At 49.7% G+C, this 22,919-nt stretch overlaps 6 protein-coding genes and 1 non-coding gene across 7 annotated transcripts; 4 read left to right on the top strand and 3 right to left on the bottom strand.

The window, feature by feature from the left end:
• Positions 1 to 329: 329 nt before the first annotated feature.
• EURHEDRAFT_388430 (FAD-binding domain-containing protein) lies at positions 330 to 2,042 on the bottom strand (the record flags this gene model as incomplete). The annotated part of the gene is made up of 2 exons (XM_040779744.1): positions 330 to 1,900; positions 1,959 to 2,042. The coding sequence occupies 2 exons, from the start codon at positions 2,040 to 2,042 to the stop codon at positions 443 to 445; spliced, it is 1,542 nt and encodes a 513-aa protein (XP_040636351.1). The 3' UTR covers positions 330 to 442.
• Positions 2,043 to 7,726: 5,684 nt separating this feature from the next.
• EURHEDRAFT_174567 (uncharacterized protein) lies at positions 7,727 to 8,410 on the bottom strand. The gene is made up of 3 exons (XM_040777860.1): positions 8,300 to 8,410; positions 8,115 to 8,239; positions 7,727 to 8,058 (listed from the first exon to the last, which is right to left on the bottom strand). Exons 2-3 carry the CDS (start codon positions 8,153 to 8,155, stop codon positions 7,812 to 7,814), a joined length of 288 nt encoding a protein of 95 aa, XP_040636350.1. The 5' UTR covers positions 8,156 to 8,239; positions 8,300 to 8,410; the 3' UTR covers positions 7,727 to 7,811.
• A 975-nt stretch (positions 8,411 to 9,385) lies between these two features.
• Positions 9,386 to 11,522, top strand: EURHEDRAFT_174582 (Leucine Rich Repeat domain protein). The gene is made up of 2 exons (XM_040777861.1): positions 9,386 to 9,827; positions 9,888 to 11,522. The coding sequence occupies exons 1-2, from the start codon at positions 9,434 to 9,436 to the stop codon at positions 11,330 to 11,332; spliced, it is 1,839 nt and encodes a 612-aa protein (XP_040636349.1). The 5' UTR covers positions 9,386 to 9,433; the 3' UTR covers positions 11,333 to 11,522.
• Positions 11,523 to 14,717: 3,195 nt separating this feature from the next.
• Positions 14,718 to 15,199, bottom strand: EURHEDRAFT_379802 (zinc finger CCHC domain-containing protein; the record flags this gene model as incomplete). Its single annotated transcript, XM_040779211.1, has 2 exons — positions 14,718 to 15,008; positions 15,074 to 15,199. The coding sequence occupies 2 exons, from the start codon at positions 15,197 to 15,199 to the stop codon at positions 14,718 to 14,720; spliced, it is 417 nt and encodes a 138-aa protein (XP_040636348.1).
• A 931-nt stretch (positions 15,200 to 16,130) lies between these two features.
• Positions 16,131 to 18,108, top strand: EURHEDRAFT_461886 (TFIIH subunit TFB1 family protein; the record flags this gene model as incomplete). The annotated part of the gene is made up of 2 exons (XM_040784757.1): positions 16,131 to 16,272; positions 16,328 to 18,108. The coding sequence occupies 2 exons, from the start codon at positions 16,131 to 16,133 to the stop codon at positions 18,106 to 18,108; spliced, it is 1,923 nt and encodes a 640-aa protein (XP_040636347.1).
• An 889-nt stretch (positions 18,109 to 18,997) lies between these two features.
• Positions 18,998 to 20,107, top strand: dscB. The gene is made up of 2 exons (XM_040782579.1): positions 18,998 to 19,335; positions 19,400 to 20,107. Exons 1-2 carry the CDS (start codon positions 19,069 to 19,071, stop codon positions 19,961 to 19,963), a joined length of 831 nt encoding a protein of 276 aa, XP_040636346.1. The 5' UTR covers positions 18,998 to 19,068; the 3' UTR covers positions 19,964 to 20,107.
• On the top strand, positions 20,080 to 20,153 carry EURHEDRAFT_t133. Its single transcript has one exon. It is a non-coding gene; the product is annotated as a tRNA-Ile (tRNA).
• The last annotated feature ends 2,766 nt before the right edge of the window (positions 20,154 to 22,919 follow it).

The following is a 22,919-nucleotide window of genomic DNA, read 5'->3' as shown; positions in this document are numbered from 1 at the left end:
TCAATTCAAACCACCAGAGGTGCCGAGTGATTTGCTAAGACCGCCGCCTGCCTGTCTGAGAGCTAAGAGAATGCTTTGGTCCATCCCAACCGGATGAGCAGGATGTCGGCTGAAATTGAATGAGGCAAGGAATGGTCGACGAACGAATGGTGAAGTTTCTTGATGGTGTTTTTGAACACCTGGGCTTTGAACCTGAGTCCTGAGGACCGAATATATATAGAATATGTGGACATATGTGTCTGAGATGGTGTTGTCTTTTCATGCTTGCTCTGGATTAGTTGGTTGAAGAATAGACTACTTTCATGGTAACCTGTTCTATGAATAAATGGATGGATTCCTAAATTGTTGCTTGCTATGTATGTACACAGGCCATCCCGTGGTTGGCACATATTTTCGAGGGTATATAGTTATAGAACAGATTCTTCTACCAACGATGCCCTCTCTATACAGAGAGATGGCTGGCGCAGCGGGTGATACCAAGCTGTTGGATCAAAAAGTCATTGGCAAATTGACACTTCGGGTCCTGATGCTCCTGGATATCTAGGAATTCAGGCAGCTTTGGGAATTTCTCTTGGATGTAGGTGGCGTTTGGAGGGGACATCTTGTTCCAATGGGAGCGAACATTGTATGTCTCACCAAAATGGGGGAGAAACTCTTCAGCCAACGCCTGGTTCTGCCACAGAGTGGTGAAGTTGTTGTATGTTTGCAGCCAGTCAATCTCGAGGACTCCAAACACTCCACTGCTCTCAGGCCCAAGGTTGTAGGTGTTGGCCGGGGAAAGATAGGTGTCGTCGCCCTTGAGAATGCGGTATTGGAAGATCATCTGCTCATTGTAGGGAGCCTTCATGCGAGGGGTCTGGTTTTGCTGGAACTCGGTATAGTTGGTTGCGAAGTCCACGAGATGCTCGATGGGGAAGAAGTGCTCGATCTCGGCGTAGAATTTGTTCATACACAGGCCCGCTGCGGGGCAAGAGACGGCATCCGACACTTCATCATAGCAGATATAGTTCTTGTTGCATTCGCCACAGCCATTGGCACAGTAGTTCAGCGTGCAGTTCCGCACACCCGTGTAGTTGGTTGGTTCCCACCAAGAGGCGAAGTAGGTAGGTTCAATCTCCCAGTCCTGCGCCTTGTCATCCCAGTTGAAGTGCGGACCCCAGACGGTCAGGCGATCATGGTCCTTATACAACTGCGCAATTTCCCCATACATCTGGGAGTAGTTGGTCGTGGCATTCAAGACCTTGGTGGTCTTCTTGACAAGAGAGGTCGGTTCGACCTTGATGGTCATCTCGGTGATCAGACCAAGAGCACCAAGGCTGACCCGGAAAGCCTTGAGATCTTCGCCGGCGTTGGTGGTCTCGTCGATGATGCGGAGATTACCCTGGGAGTCCAGCACACGCAATCCTACTACCTGGGTTGCCATGTTTCCGAAGGAAGATCCAGTCCCATGAGTACCGGTAGAGACAGCACCCACAAAGTTCTGGACTCGCATCGCACCAAGGTAGTTGAACGACAGTCCATTGTCCTTGAGCTCATTAATAAGGTCATAGACATCCCAGCCAGCTCCGAAAGTGGCAGTCATGCTTTCCCTGTCGATATGGAGATGGTTCAAGTTGGTAAGGGAAACAATGTATGAAGGCTTCTCAGTACGACTAGTATCAACACACGTGGTAAGGTTCCCAAAACCGTGGCCATTGCCAACCACTTTGATCAAGGAACCTCTGGGGTACTGCTGCCTGAGGAACGAAGCAGTGGCGTTCTCGTTCTCGGGCGCAATGTATGCGTCAGACTCGCAAGTGATCTCGGATTGCCAGTTAAACCATCGGTAGGCAGAACCAAACGCCGCGTGCAGCAGCACCAGCAAGAGCGGTAGCTTCAGTCCAACCATTGTGGGATCAAGCTATGAGTATTCCCAGTCAGCCTGGCGGTCCAACAATAGGGGGGATTGGGTAGGTTACCTTTATTCCGGTGAAGTCGCTGCCCGGATGTTTCAAGGGATGGCCTGTACAAAAAGGTTTTTGGGTGTAGCCCATGAGGGACATGACATTTTTATATGAGGCATTCGTCGGTCTTGGGGCCCCTGCTCAGTTCATACTCACAATCCATCATGGCACTCGAGTCCTTTCCGTCCCCTTCCCATTGGTTACTACGGGCTCGGCGAGCATAGCAATCGAGAATGTAATTGTCTTATGTTTCCCACACGGGATGTTTGACACATACTAAAACAGTCCTCCAAAACATGGTCATAGCACATGGACGTCAACAACTGTATTATAGGGTAAGTGGCGTGGGATGATAAGATGGTGAATGCCGATCTTATCTGTCTTTGCCTAGGGTTCCGGGCATTGGCAGGTTCAGCCGTCTGTCCAGCAGAAAATTTTGACAGATGAAGTTAGACATTCCATCCTACCAAGCATGAAAGTTCCACAATCCCTGACGAGATTTTGCAGTACGTTCCTGAGCGCTACAGATAATCCTGTGGGTCCGTCAATCAGCATCCAGTGCCACGGCTCGGCATGCCGTTATCGGCGAGTTGGCACCCTGCCGCGTTCACCAGCATGGCTCGAATGGCCCGATATAAGACTATATCAACTTTCTTGGCCCGGACTATCGGCCCGATAAAGGCAATTAACTGAATGATAAGATCGTCTAAACCTAATTAGACCCTGGCGTTCTACTGATTGATAGTGAATTCACCATCTTTTCCCACTAGAAAAGCTATGTATGGAATATAAGCGGGATAGATGTGCGCTTTATATACCCTTGCCCTGGTCATATCCGTCGTCCTTGATATTAAAAAGCAAAACGAGTGTTACTATTCCTCTGTTTCACACATGCCCAAAACGGCTATCACTGTTCCTCTTGGCATATACCTACCGCGGTTTTCACTCTATTTAACGATGTGACGGTTAGCTGGCGGCCGAAAAGGGCTACTTCGGCGGCCGTTTTAGGAGTCCTGCTAACCGACTCCTGTCTTAGCATCAAGTGAGCGTATTCCCACGGTCACGGGTTTTCCCTCCACGCTAGGCCACGGGTTTTATGTCCCTCAAACAGACCTTTAAGATCCTGTCCTCTTGCTCTATTGAAGTTCTAGAGTGTCGGGAGCGAATTGGTGGCATAGTGGATTGTTGGAAGTGGAAGGGTCTAATTTATTGATGCGTTTCGCGTTGGGTGCGTCACTCGCTTGTGGAATATATTATTTATCGATTGACGGTTGTCTGAGTTATCGAGCTTTTAAGAGCCCCGCCAGGGCTCATAACCTTTTGGGGGGTAAAAATGGTTGATTGCCTAAGAGGCTAATCGGTCTGACTGGCTACTACTAAACGGCTGAGCGAGGGCGGCCCTTTAAGATATTCGCAAAGCTTGGTGGTTGATGCGCAGTAAACTGCTACCATTGAAAATCAGCCGCGACACCTGAACCTTCAACCATACATATTATGGAACGTAATGGCCATGACAACAATCATTGAACCAAAAAATCCTGTAACGACGTGGAAGGAGGCTAAATGAGAAAACAAAACGATAGGAAAAAGAAGAAGGGAATAGGCCATCAACTAAGTAGATTAACGTCTATGGATTGTAGCAACGGCGCAAATCGGTCGTCCGCATCATTTCCTGTAGCACTGGGTCCGAAAACTCATTCGGTACTGACGTAGACGTCGGAATGAGAGCCTGCATCCAGGCCCGAAACATCAACTGGAAAGCAAATATAATGTACATCCTAGTCATTCTGGATGTCCTGAGCGGTTCCGTGATTGGTGTCCGTGATGAGCTTCTCCTGATTATCGGAGTCAGACTCATCATCGCCCCTCTTTCTCCTGCGGTCTGTGGGCGGAAGGTAGTACAATTGGACAAGCTTCTCATCGATAAGACTCTTGTAATCAAAATACAAACGGCGCAGCACGGTAATTCGTCAACCGTGGTGCGGTCGAGTCCATAACAGCGGGCATTTCCTAATATGGCGATCCCTCGTCGAATCGCAGCTAATGGGTGTCCGTGCCACGACTTGGGGATAGTAAGAAATTGGAGGAATCGACAGGGTGTGCCCTTTATGGATGAAATTCTCCAGGTAGTAACCACGATATAGTCTATCAGTCGCGTCGTGCGACACTAGGCCTTTTGAGGCGGAGTGATCACGGTACTTTGATGGTTGGGACGATTCGGCCAGATGGTGGATCATCCTGCGCACGGCGCAACTGATCTTCAGTTTTGTATCTTATGAAGAAGTTTAAATCCGTCCGAAGGAACACCTAGCAGGGGTCAAGGGAACGGGTGAAAGCACCACGGCAGGAAGAACAAAGTGAAATACAGTTGATCGTTGCTCTAAACGAAAACGTGAACAGACCGGCTTGTATCCAACGATGGGTCTTGAGGCTAGCTGGCTAATGTAGGAAATGTATAAAGATATAGTATACACACTTGACCATCTTTCTGTGCAACAACGTGGGCGAATCCGGGGTTATTGTTCAAGCAACTCCAACAATCCGCACCAGACAAGCGGGTAAAACTTGAGTTTGACAGGGTCACTGAACGCGTTCGAAATGTCTGTTCGAGGTTGCGAATCTTCAGAGCGACGAGGGGAGCGAGAGGGCAAAAGCGGAGGCATCAGAGCCCAGTTGTTCTATTTATCTGCCATCATTAGCTGGTGATGTTGGATCAAGCTTGGGAGTCATCTCACCTTCGTAGTTGACAGCTAGTAGCGCGATCAAATTTACATAGGGAAGCAGCCATCGAGGCCAAATGCAATTGCCTTGCAATCCGAACAGTTGCAAGTAAGTACTTTGTATTGCTCACAACTATGTAAGTTGGCCGGAATAGAAGTTCGCTGCCATGTTAGTACCCATCGGGTCATGTGCTTTACTGCCCTCGCCTTCTGCCCAATAGACATGTAGCTAGCCTCAGCCGATAGACCCAATCCATCCAACATGGAGCAGCCCCTCGGTCCACAATGGTGCAAGAAATGGCCAATTTATTGCTTGTAGCTCGGGGTACTGATACGGCAAGAACTGGGTATCAACCTTTGTACGACGCCACCCAGAGCTACAAACGCGATTTTCTCGAAGATATGTCTACCAACGTGCAAAACAAGAGGATCCGGAGGTTATCCAGGGGTGGTTTGATACTATACAAGCTACAATTCAGCAGTAAGGTATCCTCACTGAAGATATCTACAAATTTAATGAAACTGGCTTTGCGACAGGTCTAATTACTACTATAAAAGTAGTAACAATGTCTGACTACTATGGCCGACAATCCCTTTTACGATCTGAAAATCGTGAATGGGTTACTACAGTTGAGGCAATCTGTGCATCAGGATGAGCCTTCATGCATTGTTTCAAAGGCAAGGTCTTTCTCGAGTCTTGATTCGATGGCTTCCTAGGCGATTGGCACATTGAATTAGTGTGACGGCTCGATCTCACGTATACGGCTTGACGTCGCGTATAGTTACGGCTAATAATGACAAACGGCACCGAACCAAGCCGACATGGGTAGAGCCCCGTCGTATAGCGGTTATAGAAAACTTCTTCATACTCTAGATAGATTTCCTCTTCCTTTTTTTTCTCCAGATTCGATATTCTCGTCAATGGCTACAATGATTTAGATAGAAACTCATTTCATTAATATTTACTATACCGAACCCGTGACAATTAGTCCAAATGGATAGATTCCTGATGGAATTGGACTTCAGTGGCCTCAAAGGTCTTTTATTGCATTGACAAATACTCGTGCAAAAGAAAGGTATCGACCTTTGATCCTCAATGGTCATGGTAGCCATTTAACACCAAAATTTGATGAATTGCAGCAGCCAAAGTGATATCATCCCAATCTGCATGCCTGCACATTCATCACATCTTTTACAGTCACTTGATATTAGTTGTCTTGCAGTGCTAAAGCGATCATATGGTCAGCTTGTTGAAACCATAATGCGTCTTAGGATCAACCATATTAACAAGTTGGACTTCCTTGGGGCCTACCCACATGCACGAATCAAGGCATTTACATCCCAGACTATCAAAGTAGCTTTGCAGCAGCTATTTTAGTACCATTTGACCCTGATCAAGTGTTTTCAAATCTCAATATTTGTCCTCGTACACAACCCTCCTCCCTGTGAGCTGGGGTGGCGAGCCAAATCGCAATTTGTACACCAAAACCCCTTTTACAGAGAAGTTATTATGCTGGCAAGCCTGGTCAATTAAAGCTTTACTTCGTATAAGATCGATAGGTCTCCCAAGCCCATGAAATCGCGCATTAAATCAACTTATGATCTTATCAAAGGCTGCCAGCTTGCAATGCACAGCGCCGTTTTATTAACAGAAGAAAACAATGAATTACGTGCCGCCAATGAAAAGCAGAAGCAAAATAGTACATGATCTAAAAGGCAGATACTTGCGAAGCCAGTCCCTCAATTCCAGAAGCTCATGGGCTAATTGAAGTTCCAATTGAGGCTCTGATTGTACCGGCACCCCCAATGCAAGGCATACTTTACGACCTTTACAGCCGCGTACAAGGGCCTTGCCGAAGTGCAGTGCCTGTGAAAAACGAAAAGTATAAAGGACATCCATGTCCAGATAGATCTAGATAGCCTGGGTTTTAATTAACTGGTATTTTGGTTGATACAAACGCATTTAAATACTAGATATGGGGGGTGGGTGACGGCTTGATGCTGGTCGCTCGGCAGTGGATTACGTTACTTTTCGCAAACTAACTACGTAGATAACTACCAGATTGGTTTACTAAGCTACCCATCTCAGGTATTCATAGTATCAGCTTTGGCCATATTAGTCCTTTAGGAATAAACAAGACGGTGCAAATCTTGTCGACCCTTCTGTCTAATGCGAAGTAATCTAGAGTTGACTAACGCTAGAATCCTCGAGGGTCCGTTCCTCCTTCGGCCCCGCAGACACTTGTGGAATTTCTGCGCCAACTTACTGCTGCGGGTTGCTTTATTGTGTCCAACTTGCGGTCCGTTGAGACGAGCAAGATATTCATTGACATTGACAAACCAGGGATGTCATTCCCACACCCGGAACCTCCAATTTCTTGGAGGTTTTAGGGTAACCAATGAGCATGTATATATTGCCGACTGTCCGCGTCCTCATTCTTTTGATAGCCCTCTTCCGGCATGGGGAGATTGCCATGAGCCCCGGAATTGTGGGATTGATTGATTCGACCATTCAGGAAAGGACCCCAGAATCTCCGGTGCTAACCGTAGAGAAGAAGTCAATTAGAAATGTAAATATGACAAGCCAGTGGAGTTCGATCTCTCACGTAACAGTTTCCTCTGGCGCCGTCTCTTCCGAATTCATTGGCATAACTAGTCCAGCTCTCGATATTTGGGCATGTTTGTCCTCATAACCGCCCATACAAATATCATGTCTTATCTCATCGGCTGCGCGGCATTTAAACCACAGCATTCTTCGGCACCAGCTCATCAAGGAGCCAAGACTGCTGTCTAAACCTTGAAGCCTCCGCATCCTCCTCCCCGCTAGCACCCCACAAGGCGGGTGGCAATAAAACAACAACATGGTCATCATCTCTCAAGCCGCTCAATCAGGTAAGAGAAGGCTGTCTCATCTACGCGATACAAGGGGTAGCACCTCTTCCGTGAAATCCCGACACAGGTCGGGAGACGCCAGATCGACTTGGTAAATCAGGAGATCCCCCGCTGATAAGGGGGTTATTTCAGGAGCTTGGCTGAGATTCCTTGCTCAGTTCCACAGCACTCAAGCGGAGGACTGCATCCCGTATTATGATACTACTAATCCATCCCCTTACGGCAGGGGGCGTGGGTGTCACGTGACCTGGTAGTGTCATGTGACGATCCATGTGATCAGCGACAGCAGCGGGGCAGAGATAGCCGATATTTGCCATTGGTCAGGGGCAGTGTTACCATAGAAGGACAGGGAGTAGTGCGGACTGGTGCGTAGTGATGCTGTATAATTCGTGCCTGTACGGAACTGTAGTAGTAGTACTCCGGAGCTGCGATTGCTTATGCTCAATAGAGGAACTCCTGGAGATCTTGGCTCTTGGCAGACGGAGATCCGCTGCATTACAGTACTACGGCGAATAGCTTAGTTTCGAGCTCTTTTCGAGTGCACCGGAGCAAGTCTTACTTTGAACCAACTGATGCGAGCACTCTGCAACCAGGGTACATGTATAGATAGTCACATCTGTAGTAACCTGCTACAGTCACTGCCTATAGGCTACAGCTACGCAGTGACATGGTTACATAACTGATCTGTATGGCTCCCAATGCGGTTAGCGTCAAACGTTACTGGGTCCGGGGTAAGACACTAACCCAATCCGGCCAAGACAGCTTGATTAGCCTTGGCCATCGTACCATAAAACATGTGGTATCAATAGTTTTCGATTACCGAGTACATAGTGGTATATGAGGGGAGATGCTATATTAACACTACTACTAGCAGTGGTATAGAGTGCAGGCTGACAGTTGGCATTATGTCATGGAATGCCACGCCACGGATCTGCTGCAGGAGCGTGATTCGCCGGGGAGATCACGGGATCACGCAGTCACGCAGTCATAGTACAGTAGAGTACTATTTAGAGGGAAAAAGCAATATCGGCGTTAGACTACGGGAACATACATGGATATAACTGGACGGAATCAAGTATACAGACAGCATTGGCTGTACGGAGACTACAAGTACAAGTACAGTCCCTCTGACGCTGTTCCGCCGGACACCGGTGTCTGGCCCACGGTTCTCCTCTACTTTCCCTTTAGGCTCTCCTTCAGTTTCTGCTCTTTTTCTTTTCCCTGCATTTTCTTTCGCCCTTTGATTGCTTTCTTTCCAGCGTATGCCAGACACAATAGGACTATATACTACTACAGCCTATGTCTACTGACCTCATCCACCCGTTTCCGTGACTAACACTTTCCGCCGCCCCTCTTCGCCCCGTTCTTTTTTTTTTTTTTCCTCCTCCGGTCCTCGTCCTTCTTCTTCAACCTCTCACCACACTCTTTTTTTTTTCCCTTTTCTTTCCTTTTCTGTATTACTCCTTCCGATCTGCGTACGACAGCTGGCAACACCAACAACAATAATCAATCCACTAGAAATCATCCCACTCCAATATAAAAGAGTCGAAGCTCCCCTCCGCTTCGCTCTTTTTCCTCCCACCATGTCTTCCTCCGCCGCCCCCTCCGCCACCGTCGCTTCGGCCTGCGCTTCTCACCACCACCATAAACCCTCCTTTTCTCGCGTCACCACTGCGTCCGCAGGCTATCCTGCTACCCAGGAGGGTGTTCCTCATTCTCCCCGAGACGAATCGCCCCAGATCTCCAACTGCTCTTCTCCCGACGGATCACGCTCCAGCAGTCGCCGTCGTGACTCGTTTGGCTCTATCAAGGAAGACGTCGACGGTAAGTTTTTTTTCCCTCTGGTTTGTGGGCTTACAATTCAAGTGGAGAAAATTAATGGTTTTTGAAGGCGTCGCGCAGTCCTTTGTCGACACCCATATCGACCACCCTCCGAACGAAGAACCCGCCAAGCCCAACATTTCGGAGATGCTCCAGCAAGCCCCTGACTTTTGCTGCCCCTGCGGTGGCTTTTTAGGATGGAAGCAAATTCGTCTTGGTGGGAAGAGTCTGAGCCGGAGCTACAGTGATCTCCGGGCGCTCGGAAGTTTGCAAACCCGTGGATGGGCCTGGGAGACCGCTCCCGCCTTGAGTGACGCTCGTCCTTCCTTTTCCAAGGAATTGAAGCCACCGCAGCCACAGCAATTGCAACCTGTCCAGCACTTGGAGCCTCAGGAGTCCCAGCCACCCCGCCGCACGTCTGCCCTGGAGAGACTCCCTCCGGAGGTTCTTGGTATGTCTCGTCTCTTCAATATCTCTGTTATTATTTCAAGCTAATGTTTTTTTTTTCCAGATGTGATTATCTCCGAATTGGCAGTGGACATCCCTCCCAATGGATTCACCCCGCGGAACGTTGACTTGGTTTCCTGCCTCTTAGCCTCCCGCACGTTGCACGCCGCCACCCTCGGTGTGTTGTACCGCAACATGACCTTCCCCCACTCGATCGTTTTTTCCAAGGGTCTCAACCACCTGACTCAGTATCCCGCCCTGGGAACCCTCGTCCGTCGACTTGACTTTTCCCACTTCACCTCTGTCGGTCTGGGTCGCACAAAGCAGATGAATGCTGAGATTCAGAATCTTACTTCCCGGACCTTGCTACAATGCCTGAACCTTTTGCCCAACCTCAGGGAATGTTTGCTCCAGGAGCACGTGGAAGGCGACATCAGCATCGAGATCCTGCAGAAGTTATTCTTTGGTTTGCCCAATATGAACGCCATCGACTTCTGCGGCTGTTCCACCCAGTCCTTCTCGACCATCTTCCTCGAGGCCTTGACCACTGCCTCGCCTCTTCCACCAACTCTGCCCAACTTGAAACGTCTCTCGCTCCACGAGTGCAGCAGTCTGTCGGCGGAAGCTTTCGAGCTCCTGCTTCCCCGCTTGGTCAACGTCACCCACTTGGACCTCACCCACACCCTGGTCACTGAGGAGGCGCTGCTGTCCATTCCGAAAACGGCCCGGATCACCCACCTGAGTCTGTCCCGCTGCACACGCCTGCGTGGAAACACTTTGGTCCACTTCTTGACCACTCATCCTGCCGTGCGCGATTCGCTTGTTTTCTTGAATCTGCTCACGGATGCGACCCGCTACCGCACTCTGGACGAGGATCATCTCCACGCCTTGCTTCCCAAGTTGCCGTCTACGCTACGCTCTTTGAACTTGGGCGGAGCCAAGGTCAGCTCGGAGCATACTCGCTTACTCCTGCCCTTGACCAAGCATCTGGACGAGCTTGGATTGAGTTCGGCCGATCTGACCGCCAAGGATCTGAACACCTTCTTTGCTCCTCCGTCTCCTCCTTCTCACTTGACGGGGGAACAGGATGATCAGATGGCCATTGACCAACCTCCGGCCCCGCCGGCATCGGAATGGGTTCCCCCATCTCTGGCCTATATGGATCTCAACAAGGTTCCTCAATTGACGATTGGCACCATTTTCAATACCAACACCTGCTTGCTGCTCTCGCAGCAGAGCTACCCCCTGCAGGTCATTGAATTTGGTGACAAGATCATCGCTCCCTTGCGCGAGCGTACCAAGAACACCAAGTCCTCCTCCGGTTGGATGATTCGTGAACTGGGTCGACGTGGATGGTACGTCCGTGACCCCGACTCGATGCCCTCCGGCCTGTCCGACGATGGCTCTCGCTCCTGGAAAATGGGCGCCCGTTGGTGGGGAATGAGAAAGATCCCCGTTGCCGTCGGAGACGTGGGAGGCATCTATGGACATTATATGTTCAAAAAGTGACTTTTTCTCCTCTCTTTTCTCTTTGATTTCTGCATAGGCGTTACTTCGGTGCGGATTACTTGATCTCTGCTTCTATTACGGCTATATATACCAATACCCTTGCGTTGTGTTTCGCGTCGACAATGGCGGATATGGTTTTTGCTTTTCAGATGAAGGTTTGATTCGATGCATGTGGTTTCGTTTTCTCTATTTCGAGCGAATCATAATGGGAGTCAAGCGTTCAACAGAGGAACAAGGGATTGTGTTTGTTGGCAATGATCTGGTTGGTTTTCAGGATTTTTCGTGTCTTTTCTTGCTCAGCGTTGTCATCTCGGTGTTTGTGCATAGCGGGTGATATCTCTTTTTAACGATATGGTTGTCTTTTTACTAATTCGTTTTATATGATGGTTCTCTCCGTGTCTTCTGTCCTTTCATATTTTTGCGATCTGGAGTTCCCTGGAGTTTTCATAGGAGCGCAATCGGGTCTGTCGACGGTTCATCTTCTACTCTGGGAGTGGATTTGTGATTTTAACGATTGTGTATTTCTAACCAACTTGCTCGTTATAATTGAATTCTATAATCGTATTTCTTGACTCTTGATTCATGACCCATGCACAAGGCTGTACCTGTCGCTGTCAATTGGGTGCTGGTATTAGCGTATTTTGATCCCGAGTGGTCCTTTATCTTTGCTTTCGTATTTTCCCTTCCCTTTCCGTTCACTCAAATCTTGACGTCTTTGGAATTTTGATACACCTGGTGCATGTTGAGCTTCCTACTGAACTGTAGGCGAGATTCATGAATTGGTAGGTTGATACTCTCGTTATCGTCCTGGTGTTCTCTTCCGCCGAAACGGAGGTGGTCCTACTCGTTGGATTCCTTCTGGGATCTACCACGAGCTGGTAATATAGCGTATCTTGATATCCACTGACTTGTTACGTCCAGCTACGGCGGGAGGATTTCGCGGGCTTGAAGAGTCTCAGCGCTTGCTGCCACCAATTTAATGATATCTGTCTGCCTCTGCTCTTCCGTCAACTGACAGTGATATGCCATTATAACTCCGCACAGCTCCCACGGATTCTGTCGGGTCCAAGGCCTCTTCGTGCCATTCGGGAATTGTGTGTGTATGAAGATCGAACAGCAATTCTCTAAAAGATGTCCAGGGTATCCTTGAACAGATTTCAGAGCTTCGTGTTATTTAGTAAGTCCTTCTTTCACCTATTCGGGTTAGGTGAACAATATATATATATAGGTTTTATTGATGGTGATTGAAAGCTGAAATGCTATGGCGGTTGGGTCGAATCACGATCTCTTCACTTCTCTGAGGCAACGGCACCCCGATGCCTCGGTGTACTTCCCATTTGTGCCTACAGGCATACCAGACCTGACAGCTAAGACCTTGGCAACCGGCTACAATTGTTTGAAAGGGCTCTGTCTTCTATGGGCGATATCTCATGCTCCCGGAGCGAAAAGTTACTAGGTTCTAAACTTATAACATTGTCTCAACCTGCAAGTCCTCAAACTGAGGCAGGAAAGGGAAGAAAATGATCGTCCAATACGAGATAAGCTCCACTGGAGCTAGGAGATGAGTTTCTGGTGCTGCGGCGAATGCAGCTTTTAAACAAGGTCATATCGCCCGAACAGGTCGCGACTTTCAGTTCCTGTATTCAATGGCAGCATCTCCATCATCTCTCGCTCTTGAATCAAAATCTTGGTGAGCTTTTACCCGTTTTCGCTGGCGCGGTGACAGCACGAGCGCAAGGCATACTTCAGTCTATCGAGCTACGAGCGTCTGAAAATGATGAGCCCAGCAAGTCAATCGCGGCCGCCAAACACTTCCTTGAATGTATCACAGGCTTGGCCACATTCATATGTTATAACTTTCCACTTGAAACCCTAGGAATGCTTGCACACTATCACCAGGGTTCTCTAAACACCTCCAATTTCAATATACGAGATGCGGCGTGCAAGCACGAGTGAATCGCGGGGAGTTGCTGCGATACCCTGGCCCTAGATACCCAGAAAACCCTGGTGAGGAAGTGCAACGTATATTCAATAACATTGATAGAGTTGTTGAATGGTTTCCTCATATCTGGGGCTTAACTTGCCACGACAACAGGAGTCGGTCTATCATGCATTGTCTTCATTATCGTGCCTCCGAAAGCTACGCCACCTAAACTTGAATCTTCCCTTAACCTCAACAGAACTTCCGAGGGAAGATGATATTCACTGGAATCCTATTTCCGGCCTGCCTGCTCCCTTGATCAGGCCTCAGCCCGCTCCTCAGATCTCCGCCGACTATTGCAAGGAAACGTTCAATTACATGCTTAGGGGACAAGAGAAATCCCCCGACTGAGCGGTAACCGGAAGCCGTATGCCTCTTATAATGCTAGTCATCAAAGTTGGCGAGTGGGAGTCGTTCAGCCGCTCCTCAGCTCATTGAAGCGAGCATAAATACATCTGAATCTGCCAGAGGATAAACGACGGCCTTCTGAGGCCGTAGTTTGTGAAAGATACGAGTTTTGGATATCGCGACGAGCAATACGAAGACTTCCTGCTATCTCATGGCTTCGCTGTTCCTTGGGATCCTTCCCGGAGTGCGTTTGAGAGCAGGCGTAAGCGAAGACCTGGGTTCAAGCCTCCTACTACTGGCAGCGCTGGAAGATGTGGCACACCCTCTGTTCAACGTGGTTCGTGCATGGCAGTTTCGCGTCGAGGGTCTTGACGGTTGATTCAGTGAATTGGGTAATTTAGTGGACTTGTCGCATCAATATTATTCTTACAAATGTTCTTAAAGTGTGCAATGTTATCGGTAGGTAAGAAGTAATACTTCGACATGAAACGGATAAACCAATGAAGCGCTAAAACTTTATGAAGTCGATTATCCGGACTGCACGAGACTATAGGCGAGGAATTTGAATTACACTAAAGAGTGATATTGACATCTATAGACACCGTAGATAGTAGAATGAGTACTTGTTGATCTTTAGCTCATCCACATCCATCCGTTCAACGCTGTTTTTGAGCTCATATCCTCTTATAGAGCCCCGAGATTCGAATTCAGCAAGATGAAGTGTCTCCAAGGACAATAGGTTCTCTACTGGTCCTGGCACATATGACACTTCCCAATCTCACTTCCGAGCTCTTCGGTAGGTTGAACTTCATTATGCCCCTTGATGAGCATTCGCATGCCGCTCGCGATAATGAGAGTTCCACGGCATTTATCCATGTGTTCAAAGATCACCTTATTCCCTGTACACATACTCGTTGCTCCACTGTCAAAGCACCATCTCGTTGGATCATCACTGGCTCGGTAAGCGTCTTCCCTAATGAACCCTGCATATTCCATTGTATCGGGCTCTTCTGGATCATCTGGCACCTCCAGCATTTCTATCACATGCGCGCCATATTACCCCTCAGAGATATCGCTTAATGAGTCCTCATGGTCTTCAGTGGGTCGGCCTTGTTGTTCCACCGGTTTCTGGCCCTTCCAATCCCGGTCTTTGCCTCCTTCAGCGGCGCCACCGCTGGCATCGTCATAATCATCACGCTTGTTCGGACAGTCCCTCACTCGGTGCCCGATTCCCTGACAAGCAAAGCATCTCATGCCCTTATTCTGATGAATCCGTGACGCTTTCTCGGCTGTTTCTCTCAGCTGCAAGAGGTCTTCGATGCGGCTGAGCTTCATTGAGGGTGGTGTCTGAACTCATCGCTATGCCCCGCAGTGGCATATTGATCTCCTAATCCTCGAGGATACCATAAAACCGTCAAACCACCAAATTTGACAGTCTCGTCGCCGTTCATCTCAATGAACCCCTCGGCCATCTGCTTGAGCTCTCGAAACGCTTCCCTCTCGTCCCATTCTGATGGAACCCAGGTCCAGTTGGCCATTTTCATCGACTTGAGCACTTTCCTGGTGCTTGGAGATTTCAAGAACATCTTCAGATATCCCCATCTCTGTCCAGCGTTCAATTGGGAATAGTTGATGGCGATAATCCTGTCTGATGGTGTTCAATCGCTCGCCAACTAAATTGACCTTTCCATCGCACGGAACCAATATCCAGCGTTATCCTCGTTCAGCTTGTCGATCGAGAAAGGATATATCTTTACGCCAGTTTCCTCTACTCGCTCCTTCGGCAGCATCCTGCTCCTTTCACTGCTATTCTCTTCCATTATGACTTTTCTCACAACTCAATGAGCTCCGCTGAGCAGATTATTGGCCGATAATCATGTAGGGAACTAATCGAGGGTGAAACACGTAGTTGGAATCGTATCGATCGGTCTATACTCGATGTGAAGCGAATATAGAACCCCCGGGGTGCCACACGCTGGTTAGGCGTTGATATATCCAAATATCTTGGGCAGGCCCGGGCTCATAACCAATAAAGCAGGTAGCTCGGAGAGGAATTCGGGAGTCGATTATTCCGGACTATCGAGGTCTATGGAGAGAAATAGTGTGAATGAAGAGGCATGCTGCCTATCGATCGTACGTCTGCGTACACAACTGATTGAGTGCTTAACCATCTAAAGCGCATGGCTACGGTGTTCTTATGAGGAATCTGTCGGGCTCGGTAAGCGGGCCAACCATTAATCCGTCTTGATTTTCATAACGGCACTCTGGTCAGTCACGTGCCCTCCGCTACAAAGCTCCAACCCAAGCTTCCGCCGCGACATTTTCCAGATCGACGACGCCAACTCTCCCAAAGCCGCTCGGAAAGGCTTATCTGCCTCTCGCGCCTCTCTCATCCCAGGCTTCCTCCCTCCCGATGGGTGGATCCGTCAACGCCGCCCTGGACAGTGGAAGCCGTCGACTTGAACGACGATGGCACCTCCGAGCGGGTCGGCGACGTACAAGAAGAAAGATGGCACCCTGACCATGTCCCAGGACAGCCAGTCGGTCTCGTGGATTCCCGCGGCCGGTGGTGCCTCGGGGACGATTACTTTGCCTGTTGGTCATGTTACAAGTATGTTGAGGAATAATGAATTCCTTTGGAAGGCGAAGTAAGCTGACCCTGCTAGATCTGCAACAGACACCCGCGAGTAATCCCAAAGTCATGCTAAAGATATTCGTCCAGTCTCCCGACGTAAGTGCTCCCGAACAATACGTTTTCTCCTTCACGGCCGGGGCCAACGCGCGCCCCGAGGCAGACGCCATCAAAGACGCCCTCAGCTCCGCCATCCAAGCCACCAAAGCCGCACCGCAGCCTTCAGGAAGCACACCCACTCCCACTCCCACTCCCGGCGGAACCCCCGCAGCACTGCCCCGCGATGGCAGCATGTCCGCAGCCATGGCGATGGCAAACGCCGTCTCAGCAGGAACAGGCCGCAACGCATGGGACGACGATAACCGGCTCAAAGCCGACGCTGAGCTCCAACAGTCGCTGTTACGGGCGGACCCGAATCTCAAGCGGATGTTCTTTGAATCACTAGACACGAAGCCCGAGTCGTTGACGACGGGCCAGTTTGCGTCGCAGTTCTGGTCGACGCGGTTGCATTTGCTGCGGGCGCATGCGATTGAGCGGGGCCAGTTGCGGGGGTCATATAATGTGCTTTCGACGCTGAAGCCACGGACGGAGGAGAATGTGACCAAGTTGAATATTAGCAAGGAGCAGATTCAGTTGATTTTCAGTCAGCATCCGCTTGTTAAAAGGGTGTATGATGAGTGTGTGCCCAAGTTGTCGGAGCAGCAGTTTTGGTCGAGGTTTTTTCAGAGTCGGTTGTTTAAGAAGTTGCGTGGAGAGCGTGTCTCTGAAAATGATGCTACAGATGGTGTTTTGGATAAGTATCTTCTGGAGGATGAAAATGTTGGGCTGCGTGATGCGCATGTGCCTCAGTTTCTGAATTTGGCGGGTAATGAGGTGAATCATAGCCAGCGACGGGGTAACCGGCCGGATTTGGATATGAGACCTTCAGGTGTGGACAAAGTGCCTATTATCAGGACATTGAACAGTTTGAGTGAGAAGATTATGGCTGGTGTTGCGCCCGCGGACAGAGATCCTACGGCTCCGGTAGGGATGGATGAAGAGACGTATAATGCGTTACAACTACGGGATCTACAGGGCGATGAGGAGCAGGGCCGGGTATTGTTGAATGTTCGGGACCAAAGTCGATTCTTCACGCAAGCCAAAGATGCAGCGGAAGAGCAGAGTCATTTGATCTCGCAGCAGGATCCTGAAAAGGTACTGGGCACTCTCCGTACGCAAGTACAGCAACAATTACCAGACGACGGCACCGCACAGCTAGGCCGATTGGTGCAACCAGACGAAGACGAAGATGCGGACGAAACTCGATCCCGCCAGCAAGTAGGCTCTAAATCCAACCTCCAACAAGCGTCCACCCAAATCCTCGGCGCAATTCGCGACCGCCGCACCCAAACCGAAAGCTCCTCCACAGAAGGCACCTATGGCCTCACCCCACCCCTTTACGACCGCCTAATCCTCACTCACGCGACAAGCACCGAATTCCTTCACCAATTCTGGCAAGCCTTCCTATCCGGTAACGCGGACCGCGCGGGAGAGGTCGCCTCGCTGGTAGAATCGCTCAACCGCGCAATGCAGCGTATCAAGGCCGTCGCTGCTGATGCGGAGGCAGACCGACAGAAAGAAGTAGAACGGTTGAAGCAGCATGCGAGAGATATGTTGGAGGCGACGGGGAGGAAGATACGGGTAAGTCTGGCGGGAGTTGTCGGCGGGGAGAAGGTAGTGAATCAGTTGTTGGGGCCGACGATTAGGGCGTTGGAGATTGCTTTAGGGAAGTACAAGGAGGCGTTTGCAGAGGAGCTGAAGGAAGCACCTGCATAGGTGTATACATTCTAATAACACTCCTGTTTTTAATCCGTTTTTGTGCAGTAGATAAACCGCTTAAAAACTGTGTAATATATACAGCGCCCCCATAACAAACACCCTCACGACCCCTCTACAGGCTCAACCGCCGCCAAATTAATCCCATTAACATCATCCTTAACCTGCTTCACAATCTCCTCCGTAGTCGGATCTTCGACACTACACACTTCATCCTGAATCGGATTCCAGATGTAGAATTTGCCTTGTGCCTCGAACACAATACATGCCTCTCCAGAAGTCCGTGAGTTTCACAGGAAAGGATGCGGATTCTTCAGGCCATATGTACTTGCCATCTGGGCGCCGGGGCTATCGGGACTTCTCCAGGTGTAGTCGAGGTCTAGCTCGGAGGGATCTTTGGTCCAGTTCTAGATGGGTCATGCTCATGTTAATGGATGTATATATGGGTGCATGAATGGAGGTATGTATGTGAAGCTGAGAAACGAATGCTTGTTTTATCAGCACGCAAAAACTATTTATGAGATGCCGACACGGACACTGGCAATTAGAGAAACGTAATTAGAGAAAAGTAATGGCACTCCATTCCGTGATTTTCATGGCTGAATCAAGAATCCACAAGTGTCGTCACTGAAGTCCCCCATACCCTCCCCGGAGGTTGGAGGGATTCCCAATCAATGAACATGATTTGCGATTGAGTCCCCTGGTCCGATCCTGGAGATGAAGGGAGTCCTAGTTATACATTGATGGATTTATAGATAGCCTACAGAGTAAAGTATGTACGTATGTCTGCACCTATGTTGACAGATCGGTTTACATGCATTTTACCGCCCCAGCGGCACGTGCCAAGTGGACCTCAAGTAGACCACCGTAGACCACAACACAACATACTTGTACATAAGTAAACAACAACCACCACCCGGCCACGGCCAGGCCTTTTCACCTTTACCAGAGATAAACAAAATGTACACGTCCGGCCTAACCAACACGCCCATCACTAAGAACCTCCTAATCTACACCATCGCCTCGTCAGTCCTGCTCTCCATCCTCGACTCCAAGCATCTCGTATCGATCTACGTCTCGCCGCATCTCTGGCAGTACGGACAATTCTGGCGCGCGGGGATATGGCAGGTTGCGGGCTTTGCGAACTCGACAGAGGCGCTTTTTGCGGCGGTTCTGGTTTATCATCTCAGGGTCGTTGAGAGGGGGTGGGGGAGGAGGAAGTTACTCGTGCGTTTAGATGCGAATGGTGATGGCAGGTACAGATGAAGATGCTAATGTATGCGATGCACAGTCGTTTATCCTCTCAACACTACCGTATACAACCTTCCTCCCGCCGTTCCTCATGGCCCTCGTCATCCGTCCCCTATCCTTCAACACAATCAATTACCTCCCCTCCGGGCCCGTGGCAACCCTCTTCGCTCTTCTCGCCCAATACCACGCTCTAATCCCACACACCTACCGCTACCGCATCGGCACGTCCATCAGTGCCGAAACTTCACCCACGAAAGGAATAACCCTCCTCCTCTCCAACAAAAGCACAACATACCTCCTCGCCTTCCAACTCGCGCTTTCGCAATTTCCCTATATGCTCCTCCCGTCTGTGACGGGGTGGTTTGTGGGATTGGCGTGGCGCGCGGAAGTACTGCCTGGTGTTAACATGAATTGGAGGGTTCCGGCTTGGGTTGTTGGGGAGAGGGAGAGGGTTAGTAGAGGGGAGGAGGGAAGGTTTGAGGATTTGAGGAGGAGGTTGGAGGGGGAAGTTGTTGCTGCTGGGGGGGCTGCTTCGGGAGTTTCTCCGAATGGGAATGGGGGGGATGGGAGTGAGCAGAGGCAGAGGGTATATAATAGTCTATAAACCTTGTTTACGTTGGCTAGTATCTCTACTATGTACTTTATGCGATTGTTTATTGTTGTTGTGCACACTTACATTCTGGGCTATAAAACGCTAAAGTGATTCCCTATTCAACAATTGGTCCTGTAGCTCAGTCGGTTAGAGCGTGGTGCTAATAACGCCAAGGTCGCGAGTTCGACCCTCGTCGGGACCATTTTTTGTGTGTTTTTTTTTTTTAAACCTTTTTTTGGCCGGGAGGGGGGTTTAACGTTTAATGTCGTTTTCATTCGCTATTTCTCTTTTTGCCGTTCGATATCTTCCATGTCGAAGTATAGTAATATTCATATCATTCCGAGATGTACATAAATCAGTCTATCTACAAAGTATCAGTCTATTGTACCTGCTTATGACAGCCACTACCTCCCGCTTCGACTCCGCCGCATGCTATCCTTGCACTCATTGCAGTACCATTTGACTAAAACAGTTAGTAAATATTCAATGCAGACCATCAAAAGAGGCAACTTACCATTCTTCCCAGGTGGCTTGGTCATTCCCACACACGACAAATGGAACCACTCTCGTGGACAAGCATCATTATCGCACGCAACCATCTCTCCGAAACTAACTTCGTTACAGTAGCAATACCGCGGCTCGCCTTCTTCGTCTTCATCGTCGCCCTCATGCATCGATTCTTCTTCTTCTTCCTCCTCCGGCGGAGGCGGCACGACTGGAGCAGCCCCGCTCTTTTTGTGAGACCGTTTGGCAGAAGTGGCTGGTGCAGGATTAGTGCTTCGAGTAGGACGTGCGCGTGGTTGTGCGGGTTCGTAGGATTGGAGAACAGGGGTTGATGTTTTGGAGGATCTGCCTTTGGACCCGGAGTTGGACTGGGGTGGAGCTGGCGACTCGCCTGTTTCCACTGATTCGGCAGGCCTGTCTGAGCCCTCTCGCTTGGTCCCTGACACTGGTATCCTGGACATAGCGCCACTGCCCGCTTCACTTTCTGGTTCTCTGCGTTGTGCGTCCACACCGGCGCCACCAAAGATACCAGGAACACCAGGTTCCGTATTGTGAGGTGTATCCCTGGAAACTTGTTTGCCTTCGACGCCTTTATCTACAGCGAGGCCCGCGTTAGAAAGGGCACGCCCCAGGGTTGGTCCAGGTCCAAGAAACGTACTGTCAGTCACACGGTTTGACGTGGCAGACGATGGTCTATTCCGTCCATTGCCCGATTGTGCACCGTTTTGTGGCGCACGAGATGATTGTGGTCGACTCGTCGTAGATACAGGACTCGTCTTTCGTGGCGCATTGAATGTCCCAATGATGGGAGATGGTGCCAGTATAGGAGACTCGGCCGCGGTAATACCAGTGGTGTTCCTACAACATGTTAGTAAGGAGAAAAGAGGCAGGTGAGCAGAAAGCATACCTCTTGCGTGCAGCGACTGTACCTGAATTAGGAGCTCGCGATCTCTTCTTGGTAGGATCTTGAGCATCTTTAGAACCGGCTCCTCCAGCAGTGCTACCGGCGCCACTCGCCGTTCGTTCCATTGGAGTACCGGATTCTGCGGGTGTTGGCCGGTCAACCTTCCGACGTTTCGTGGCCGCAGTACTACCGGACACTGTATGATCTGCTGTAGCATGTTCCCCTGTAGTAGCGCTACTTCGCGCCTTGCTATTATGTCCCCTGCGAGAACCAGAACGGGTGTCGTCAAACTCAGAATCCGCGTGACCGCGGCGATGCTTGCGTGCCAGGATTGCTTCCCGTCTAGCCTCACTCCGGGAGAAAGCTTCCGCCTCTGCCAATTCCTTAGCTGCCGCTACTTCACGACGAGGACGTTCGTTCGTAGTGGTTTTTGTAGTGGTGTTGCGATTTGAGTAGGCCCAGTGGGTGAGGCTACCCAGGCGAGACTCATCACTGATCTCACCCGCGATGAACGGGAAAACTGTATCAAGACGCGCGACCTGACGATCCAGCTCGTCATTGGCGTTGGAAATCACATGATTCTTTTCGTCCGCAGTCATCATCAGATCCGAAAGAGTGTGTCGTACGCGATCAAAAAGGAGACGACGATTTTTGCTTTCCGGCGACTCGGGTGGTTGTGAGGGGTTCTGTGGATGCGAATTCCATCAGCTCCAATCTTCTATAAATCTTTTTCTTTTGTAATTCGCAGTAGAGGTTTACCTGAGGTACAATATCATCGCGAATCACGCCCGCGACAATAGGCGCCGGATTGGGAGGATGCTGCACAGCCTGGGACTCCGAAGAGACCTTGAGCAGCTGCAGAAGATTCTCTTCCAGAGCCCATGCCTTCGCATCCACCTCTTTAAGTAATGAATTATGACGACGGAATTCTCGCGGAAGCGCCGTGATGGCGTCGGTGAAATGGGTGAGAGCAGGATAAAACCCGTGTGGAATGGTGGGCGTCGGAGGGGCGTCACTCATCGAGCTATGGCCATAGGCAAATGATGAGCGGCCAAGCGTCTTGGAGGTTCGCGAAGGATTCGTTCGTGTCTGGCGCGCCGATTGACGAGCACTTTGACCCTGGGGGTTGACGACTGAAGAGATCGCAGCCGACATGGCGAGGAAATTTGACAAGCCAGGATCGAACCTGGCTCAATCCAGACTGTAGTATCAAGGAAGAATAAAGAGTGAAAAGCTGAAGCGAGCTTGACAATAGACCGGAAGACAAGAAAAACGAGAGTAGTTGAGCAGATAGGCGTAAGATGGAGCTGAGAAGAAGATACAGTGCGGAGAGAAGAGTCACTTTCCCCTTTGGGCTAGTTGGTTGATTAATCAGGTGATGTTTAGGTGCCTTGAGAACAAGGCAAACATGCCACCGAGAAAGCAACTTAGCTAGTTAACTAGTAAATAGAGTGACGTCATTTATCAACTATACTTCTACTTCTACCCTAGACAATCACATAACAAGATACATTGACAGCTTTAATATTTTGTCTCAATTTATCAATACAGAAGCGTGTT

The sequence above is a fragment of the Aspergillus ruber genome (genome assembly GCF_000600275.1).
Source record: "Aspergillus ruber CBS 135680 unplaced genomic scaffold scaffold00025, whole genome shotgun sequence".
NCBI lineage: Eukaryota > Fungi > Ascomycota > Eurotiomycetes > Eurotiales > Aspergillaceae > Aspergillus > Aspergillus ruber.
Note: the sequence above shows the minus strand (reverse complement) of the source record. Positions and strands in the feature narration are given on the sequence as shown.